The following is a 9,608-nucleotide window of genomic DNA, read 5'->3' as shown; positions in this document are numbered from 1 at the left end:
ATGGGGATGGCCGTTCAGAGTCGATATACATGCAGGTGCGGCGCGGGGGCGGATGAACTTGGCCATCATAGTTTTGTTTGTTGTTTGGGCGGAGTCTGCCAACTATTCACAAAATTTGTTAAACACATAAAAAATTTTTGTTATCCTGCCAAGTCTATGAATTATTATCTGAAAGCGGGTTTTCGGTTGAAAAATTGGGAGGTCGATTGTGGTAAACTGCCTCTTGGCTACAAGAGGCAGTTTACCACAAGACTTCAAACTTCTAAACCCCACCAATCACTCCTTTCATTGGATGTTGCTTTTTAAATCAAAAACGATAGTATTAAACTACGAGTAACTATTAAATACACTATTAAATAGAACAAAGACATCCGATAATAAATATTCAACAACGTTCAATTGGAATCTTTCCCACTAATAAATTTAGAAACAGATTAATCATCGATAATGATGGCTTGTTATAGTGTCACATTGCACAAAGTTGAAGATTGTATTAACTTATTAAAAGAATTAAAATCATACTTATATCGAGTCTGCGAGTTCTCTCCGTACCAACGTAACCTAGTTTAGTGCATTATTTCATTTCATAAAAAATACTTAATACATGTTTTTTAGTTAAAAATATTATAACTTTATTTTCGAAAAAATTAAATTTGTTAAAATTTATGTATATAGAAAAATTATATTGGGGTTCAAGTACCAGAAACGTAAGTTTTTTTCAAGTACCAAATGAAGGTTAAACATTTGCCTCGAGGTACACCACACACCTGACACCTAAATTTTTTCCGACAGCAGCACGACCCAACGTGAATAAAAACCGTAAGCTATTCAACAATATAATACTCTGGCAAATAATATTGTAAAATATCCACTAATTAGCGTCAACAACTTCAAAACCCACATACAACTACAACAAAATCCATATAACTCAACCAAACCTGAAATAATATTTAAAAAGTATTTAAAAACAACTTTTATAATGGTAATATTATATTAATAATTTCTCATAACACTATTAGTCATATGTCAACTTTCGAAATATGTCTTTGCCGTCGATGAAATTTTTTTTTCTGAGCTTGGGCTTGAATATATATTTCTGTTTCCGTATAGCAAAGCACTAGAGTTGTTATACAATTTGTACAGTCAACAACAAACTAAATCTCATCGACACCGGATCTCGTGTCTCAAATCGGTTCTTTCAAAGAAAATTGTTCCACGCGACTAAACGTCTCCGCTCTGACATGACTTAGTTATACGCTAATCCGATAAATCCAACTAAACAAAGCGGATTATTATCAGTGTTACTAGTGATATCATTTGTTATGCCAATAAACTATCTCCCAAATCAATGTATCATATACTATCACTAAACCACCATTTTTGTTGACTATTTTTTTTATTTTTATTTATTTAAAGGATAACCAAAAAAGATAAACTTGTGGATAGGCCACCCTTAACTAAGAATTCCAACTTTAAATGTAACAGAAATGTCAAATAAATACATACACACAAATTCTTACTATAAATGTAACAGAAATGTCAAATAAATACATATACACAAACACATGCTCACACGTACATCATTCTATGAATACTGTCATGTTTCATACAGTACCTAAAGGTGACAGTATAGTCACAACTGAGACTGAAAAATTCGCTTACTAAGAACATCAAAATTAAATAAGTTGTAAAATAGTGAAAAACTATTTAAAATAAGTGTTTTTTTTAACTAAAAAAGTTTTTAGCTTTTTTTTAAATAAGTATAATGAGTTGATTGTTTCAATTTCATGTGGCAATACAGTATCCCATACCCTCGGACCATTAAGCTTGATGCTTGAGTGAAAAGCTTTTAATCTCACAGTATGAAAATAGAAAAGAGAAGTGTGTCTAGTAAATTTCCTTTGAATGTGATTGCTAAAAGTGAAAAAATTGGCAAAATATTAGGCAACTGTTGACGTAAAAATTTAAATACAAAAATTGATGTGAAATAAATGTTCAATTCTTTAATGGGTAAAATGTTGAGTGTCGAATAGTAAGCATTGGTTATATGAGTACGCGGTGGAAGAGTAAATACTAGTCTTATAAACCGATTTTGACATTTTTGAATATAATTTAAATGGCTTTGCTCCTGGGTATATACTACGGAAATGTTGAAACGCACAAGTTGAATAATCTCTTGGGTCCAATCATTTCACATGTTCTACACCTGTGAATCAGGTATGATAATAGAATGTTTAGACTTATTAAAACATATTACATGATAATTGTGAAACTTGAGAATAGGATAGAATATTAAAGAAAATTCATCAAGTAATTTAGTAAGTTAATGACATTTAGTAAAATTGTCTTCAACTTTTTTTATTAATTTTTTGTTGGAATGTTAGTATAGTCAAAAAAATATGTTCAGAACATCTCATTTACGTCACTGAAGTTTTAGGACCAATCGTTCAAAATTTCAGGACCAATCGTCTTTTAGGACCAATCGTCCAAAAATACACGGGACCAATCGTCCTAGAAATCAGGACCAATCGTCTTAAAAATCAGGACAATCGTCTTAAAAAGCAGTATCAATCGTCCGGGGAACCAAACGTTTTGAAGTTCCTGTGTATCTTGGATCAGTTATTTCTTTAACATCGTTAAATGATGCTTGTCAATCCGTATGAACAGTTTTTGGCTGTTTCTTCAGATAAAACCCATGAGAGTCATAGTGCAAATACAGATGCACCAACATCATGGTTGTGCTCCAAAGACATTTGCTTAATAATAAACTCCTAAAGTGTTTAAGCAGCCATGACAAAATTTGCTATAAAAATTTACCATTTTTTCATTATTAAATATTTCAATTTGTTAAATATTATTATTACTATCAATAAACAAAATTTATTAATCATTATTAAAAAATTTCAATTTAACTTTTCAAGTATTATTATCACTATCAACATACAACAAAAAACAAAATTTAATTATCACTAATCATTATTAAATATTTCAATTTAATTTTTAAAATATTATCACAATCAATTTAATTTTTAAAATATTATCACAATCAATTTAATTTTTAAAATATTATCACAATCAATTTAATTTTTAAAATATTATCATAATCAATAAACAATAATAGACAAAATATAATTATTGTAAAGTTTGCTATTACTACCTTCCGATTTTTGCAGTATGCCACATAAACTGTACCACACAGAGTAACAAATTTAATTTTATTTAATTAAATCAAACAAAACAATCAAAATCAAACAAATCTTCAAAAGCCTCTCCGCCCACAACTGAAAAAAAAGAAAATAAACTCTTGCCAAAGATAATAAATATTTGTATTACGATGCGCAAATAAAAATTTATTTTAAAAAATTTATTTTCAATTGTAAGTAACGGAAATTTTCACTTGTTAAATTAATATCCGGCATAAAAAGTTTTGAACATATTTTTTCGTTCGCACGGCTTATAGCAGCCTAACAAGTTCATGGTTGGCGTGCGAATTCGCACGCCCGATAGATTTATCGTTTTGAAAAATTTCAAAGGGTCTTGTGATTCATCGAGGCAGAGGATCAGACCTGGAAACAATTCAAAGAATGTACACGAAGGTCTAGCGGAAGTTCGAAATAACAATGGAATTTGGGGAATTATTTGTGCAGATGGATGGGATGATGCAGATGCACATGTCTTTTGTAAATGTTTGGGATATAATAAGTAAAATATCAAATATTTTTCAATTATATTATCATTTATAATGATAATACAGCAATAATGCAAGAGAAGACAAATGATTGATATTTTTATTTCAGTCCAGTTAATTTCCATGCAGTATCATCAAGGGAATTTCAACGAACTTTTGCAATGCCCATGCTTTATGGAAGTGTGAATTGCCGAAATGATGATGTTCTAGTAAAAAAAAATATTTGGCAGTGCGATATCATTGAAAATCCTACAGATTGTAAGCCAGGTAGCGGAGCTGCAGCAGCTGTTTCATGTGATGTTGCATATAGTGATTCTGATTATTATCTCACTTATCATCATGTTGATGACGATCATCGTGCTGATGAAAGTCATCGTCCTAATTATGATTATCATGTTGATGAGGGTCATCGTGTTAATGATGACCACCGCTCTGACGATGGTCATTATGTTGATGATGGTCAACGTCCTGATGATAGTCGGGCTGATAATGGTCATCTTGCTAATGACAGTCATCGTGTTGGTGATGTGGATTTGAATGATAATAATGAGGTTCGGTCATCTCCTCATATAGCATCAATGCCATCTCAACTAGGTGTGTACACCTTTTTTTAACATAACAGAAAATATTTTTTGGATTTTTCATAAAATTTTCAAGAAAATATTTTTGACATTTAGAAATGTTCAAATCTTATATTAAGAATTTAGAAATTCATTTGGTAATAATATAAGATTATTCACATTCTTAAAATGTCACATGCACGGTTGCACAAAAAGCCCATGATCTCACTTTTAAAGGAAGTTTTTAACAACTTTTTGATTTTGTGCGATTACCGCCTTAAGTTGTGAAGTGACGCATTTCAGATTTGGGACAGCGTGGGGAAGCTCCAATATGAAAGTTTGATTGTGATTTTTCGAACGTTTACAAAATTACCTCAACTAGGTATGTACACCTCTATTTAAAAAATTTAAAGACCCTCGGACTGTGCTGGTGTGACTGGCGCAGCATAAGATTATGCAGATGTAATGCAGCTTGTTTTAGACAAGGTTTTAAAAGCCAGGGACAGTTCGCGTTGAGAACTGAAGCAGGAGTTTGGCTGCAATAATTTTTAATGAAGAGTTTCTTGGTTGAGTTGATTAACATCGCAAATAAAATGATTAAAATAAAAATATTGTTTTGTAAACATTCATTCTTTTTTATTTTTGACTCATCATCATCGGGCCGGCTTGATAGACAAGATAATATATCTCCACAACTTCTTATCTTTAGCCAGTCTGGTCATTTCGTCCGTTAAATGTTCATTGTCAAAATCCAGGTGCTCAAGTTATATACGAAACTTCGCTTGGTAGAAGAGATGAGTTCAACCTTTTTTATTTGTTTCTACATTCGATTTATAGAGGGTATAGATGTTTGCTAATTCACTTTTATCTATTTGAAGACACTGTCTAACAAATTACAACCGTCTTGACTTGATTAACCTGCTGGTTGGTACTTTATCAGTTGTATTGTATAGCTCTTTGTTTATAATGTGAGCTTCGGCTTGGTTGATATGTAGTATGATTCCATAACGTTTTCTTGCAAATATGTCGAGTTTATGTTCCATGGCTTCAGTTTGGGTCCACGATTCGCAACCATAAAGCAACACTGACAGACGTGACACACAGTCGAGTTTTGAACTTGCCTTTGGGTTTGAATTATCTCAAGATGGTCTTGAGTTTTCCAGAGCAATTCAATTGTTCCCGCCTTTTTCACTTGACACTATGTATGACCCAAGGTACTTGAAGTCTTCGACAATCGTTATGTTGTTTACGTCGATGATAAGCTGTGTTTTTGATGCTGATTTGGCGTTGAATCTAGACAGTCTTTTCAACATTTATCTCTAAACCGACCGCATAGTCACTTTCTTTGATGGCGGATAACTGCTTTTGTGCCCTTCTGGCGTCGCCTTCCTGGAGAGTGATGTCATCATCGTATGCGAGTACGTTAAGTTTTTGTTCGGGTGCCTCTTCTACTAGACGCATGATCTTTGAGGTTGCTTACTTTTCTGTCGACATGTTGATTTAGGTGATTTCAGTGTATTGTCTAGAGACATAATTGATAACTATTATGAACAGGAACGGTGCAAGCACGTCACCTTGTGTGAGTATCTTACATCACTCTGATTGCATTTAGTATCTATATGCTAGTATTCATTTCATAATGACTTAAGATGGCAACTTCATTCCGCGGTTAATTGAATCAAAGGCTATCCTGAAGTCAATGGGTGTTATGTATATCGGGATGTTCTTTGCGTTTGCTCCTTCCATGATTTGCATCCTGCGAAGATTTATGAAATTGAATAGACTGAAGATGTATAATAACGAAATATTACTTTTACTCACGTATACACACTATAGAAGTACTGTGACAAATTTGTATTTATACATTAGTTTAGATGAATTTTTGTATTTCAGTTTTGGTGCTCAATTTTTTCACAATCTTACCATTGTTTAATCTATATATTTTGCTCTCTGTTATGACCTGAACAAGTTCGTTTGTTATTTTAAAACACTTTACACTAGCAGCATTATTAGATTTTTTAAAGTGCAAAACTTCATGATAATCTCGGCTAACTTTTCTAAGTTCCAGTTATTTTCTAACAAACAATCAAAGGGGTAATATTTTTGACACACAAAGTTTATAATTTTTATAAAGTTTATTTTACCACAATGCGAAAACAGGTGTACATTACAAAGCGGTGGTTTCGTGTCGGGGTGCCACATTAGAAGGCTGCTTTCTCAGACAAACGCCGTTTTCAGTTTCAGACGTAGTACACACTTTTAGTTTGTTACCTACTTGCACGAAAACGTTTTTTACCTTCAACAAGTTGAATGGAAGTGTTTGTATTAAGATAAATACTCTTAAATGTAGTCCAGCAAATGTGCAAGTTAGTGTCAAATTGCTGATTTATTAATGACATGAAAAGTTTGTAATATGTTTTAGTGTGAAAATTGTTTATAGATTGCTTATGTTTGCTTTCCGTTTACTTTTAATTGTGGAAAATACAATTTTTTTAGTTATTAAATAACGGACTGGAAATATGTTATGATGTGCAATACGGGCTTCGTGAAGAAAGGAACGAGAGCGTCCTCATGCACTCTCCATCATGGAAGCAAAGAATTTGTTGTATTGCCAACATCAATCATACTGTGCATGCAGAATTTAAAGTCTGGAAACCAGTTTTAAACAAAATTTCTCAGCAAAACACTTTGTCACACAACGTATCTATGGAGTGCAAATCAGGTGTGTACTATAAATAATAAATAAATAATTTATATTTAATAATAATAATAGCGATGATTATAATGATGAGCACGGTAAAAAACCAAATGCGGCAAACCGACCACGAGTCAAACTTTTACTTTTTGAAATCTAGGAACTACAAATTATCCAACTATTCTCAATTCTCTTTATATTGTTATAACCGCCGGAATGATCAGATTAGGCTATATTATTATCTTATATATATATATATATATATATATATATATATATATATAAGATATAAGGCTATATATATAAGATATAAGACTATATTATTATCTTATATATATTGTTATAACCGTGCTACCGAACGCACTAGATTCTAGCGTATTCTAGAATGTTCTAGTGACTGGAGCATTCTAGACTAGAGTATGCTAGAATCGGACCATCTAGAAACGACGCTTGCGAAGAGTATATAAGCGCACGTCGCAAGAAGATTCGGGATTAGTGAAATTCGTGATTTTGTGATTTCGTGAATAGCGATTCGGTGAATTATTTAAAGCGATATTTGATTTGTTTGTTGACGTTGTCATAGCGATAGATTTTAAACAATTTAAAAGTTAATTGTTGCGTTAATTTGAATTTGCTAGAAATAAACGATTAGTTGATTTCTTCTGTAAATAAAGTTTAATAACTAATAACTGTTTGGAGTATTTTATTCAATCGAAGATTTGAACCCGTCGCATCGTAAATCAGTTACGACAGCGAGTATTATAACATTGGTGTCAGAAGTGGGATCTTCGACCAGCGAATTACTACTCATAGAAAAAGAACACAATGTCAAAACTGTGTGGTTTGAACGTAGTTCAGCTACGAGAAGAACTACAGAAACAAAGCCTTGTCACAAGTGGCAACAAAGAAGTACTAGTAGCACGTCTGAGAGAAGCTCTCATTGACGAAGGTAAGAACCCAGACGAATTCAAGTTTGATGGTGCTGACGAAGACAATGAAATTAGTACAGGCACGTTTACAACCGCTAAAATGATGGAACTTCTGCTTAGTATGTCAACTGAAATGAAACAGATCAAAGAACAGTCCGAACGACAGTCCGAACGACAGACAGAAGAGTTAAAACAACAGTCCGAACGACAGACAGAAGAGTTAAAACAACAGATCAAGGAACAGTCCGAACAACAGACAGAGGAGTTAAAACAGATCAAGGACCAGCTAAAACACGTAAAATTGGAAGTGGCAGAACAGATTGAAGAACAGTCAACAAGAATAGAAATGATTGAGCAGAAACTTGATCGTCAGACCGTTGAGGTAGATCACAAGATAGACAAATTGAAGCGAGAATTGGAGCAATCCAAAAAAATGACCATGCCGTTAAATCACGCATCCGGAAGAACTTTGAAGGTACCAGCATTTGACGGAGAGATGTCCTGGAACGTTTATAAAACCCAGTTCGAAGCAGCGGCAACTAGTAACTGTTGAAACGGAAAAGAACGAGCAACAGCACTGATATTGGCCCTGCGAGATTCAGCAGCAGAGGTTCTTCAAACGATTCCGGCGGAGAACCACTTCGACTATGAAGTTCTGGTTAGCGCGTTGGATTTACGCTATGGTGAAGAACACATGAAACAGATTTATCGGTCTCAACTTAGAAACAGAACGCAACGATCTGGTGAATCCATTCAGTAGCTGGCACAAGATATCGAACGGTTGACATTGCTGTCGTATCCGACATCAGACCCCGAGCATAGAGACAAAACTGCCCTGGATACGTTTATCAAAGCCCTTCGTGATTCGGAACTCAAGCAATCCCTTCTCTTGTCAGATAAACGAAAACTCAAGGATGCTGTTGCGCACAGTCTCACTTTTGAATCGGCAAAGCAAGCATCAAAAAGTGACGTACGTCTACGCCAAGTACATAAAGAATGCCCTTGCCAGAAGGTGGTTGTGAAACGCGAACCTCAACAGCATGGTGTACCCCAATGCTAGATTTGTGGTGAAAAAGGCCATCTACGTCGTGATTGTAAACACCGCCTAAAAGATAACTACTGTCGAAATTGCGCGACAAGATGGCGCAAAAGAAGAGAAGATGATCCTGTATCACGATCGGCCCCTTCTAACGAAGGGGCGGAAAACTAATAAGAGCCAACTTTATGGGGCAGAGGTTGGCTAGTAGAATTGACGCCCCCAGTATCGTAATTAACGTTTCCAGACTACATCGAAATCGAAACGACCTATGGCTGAACGGAAAAGTTGATCAACGAGAATGTGTAATTACAGTCGACACCGGAGCAACAAAATCGATTTTAAGATCTGATTTGGTACCCAATCTGAAGAAAGAGACTTCTAACAAATACATCCTTCGAACAGCTACCGGAGGAACAGCACCAGTCTATGGAAAGATTCTCCGTACTGTTCAGCTAGGCGACATGTTATTCGAAGGTTCATTCTTAGTCGCGGATATCATCGACGAATGCCTAATAGGTGTCGACTTTTTGACAAAATATGGGTTCAAAATTGACTTAGAAAAACGCATTCTTAGATGGAGAAATACAGAAGTGATAATGGGGGATAGCGACGAAAAATGCATTTGAGTGACAGTCGATTGTGACATAGAACTACCTCAATCATCTGAAAACATCGTATGGGGCAAGTTGAATTGCGA

General features: G+C 34.3%; 3 protein-coding genes across 3 annotated transcripts; 1 reads left to right on the top strand and 2 right to left on the bottom strand.

Annotated features, from left to right (window-relative positions):
* Positions 1-3,405: 3,405 nt before the first annotated feature.
* Positions 3,406-4,203, bottom strand: HELRODRAFT_177470 (hypothetical protein; the record flags this gene model as incomplete). The annotated part of the gene is made up of 3 exons (XM_009025670.1): positions 3,406-3,598; positions 3,843-3,894; positions 4,020-4,203. The coding sequence occupies 3 exons, from the start codon at positions 4,201-4,203 to the stop codon at positions 3,406-3,408; spliced, it is 429 nt and encodes a 142-aa protein (XP_009023918.1).
* Positions 4,204-4,642: 439 nt separating this feature from the next.
* HELRODRAFT_177469 (hypothetical protein) lies at positions 4,643-6,003 on the bottom strand (the record flags this gene model as incomplete). The annotated part of the gene is made up of 5 exons (XM_009025669.1): positions 4,643-4,784; positions 5,167-5,369; positions 5,578-5,637; positions 5,729-5,732; positions 5,906-6,003. 5 exons carry the CDS (start codon positions 6,001-6,003, stop codon positions 4,643-4,645), a joined length of 507 nt encoding a protein of 168 aa, XP_009023917.1.
* Positions 6,004-7,768: 1,765 nt separating this feature from the next.
* Positions 7,769-7,918, top strand: HELRODRAFT_85107 (hypothetical protein; the record flags this gene model as incomplete). Its single annotated transcript, XM_009025656.1, has 1 exon — positions 7,769-7,918. A coding segment is annotated over one exon (150 nt), but the record flags the coding sequence as incomplete, so codon positions are not given.
* Between the last annotated feature and the right edge of the window lie 1,690 nt (positions 7,919-9,608).

This window comes from Helobdella robusta (assembly GCF_000326865.2).
Source record: "Helobdella robusta unplaced genomic scaffold HELROscaffold_43, whole genome shotgun sequence".
Taxonomy (NCBI): domain Eukaryota; kingdom Metazoa; phylum Annelida; class Clitellata; order Rhynchobdellida; family Glossiphoniidae; genus Helobdella; species Helobdella robusta.
The sequence above is the reverse complement of the archived record's forward strand: the minus strand, read 5'-3'. Positions and strand labels throughout refer to the sequence as shown.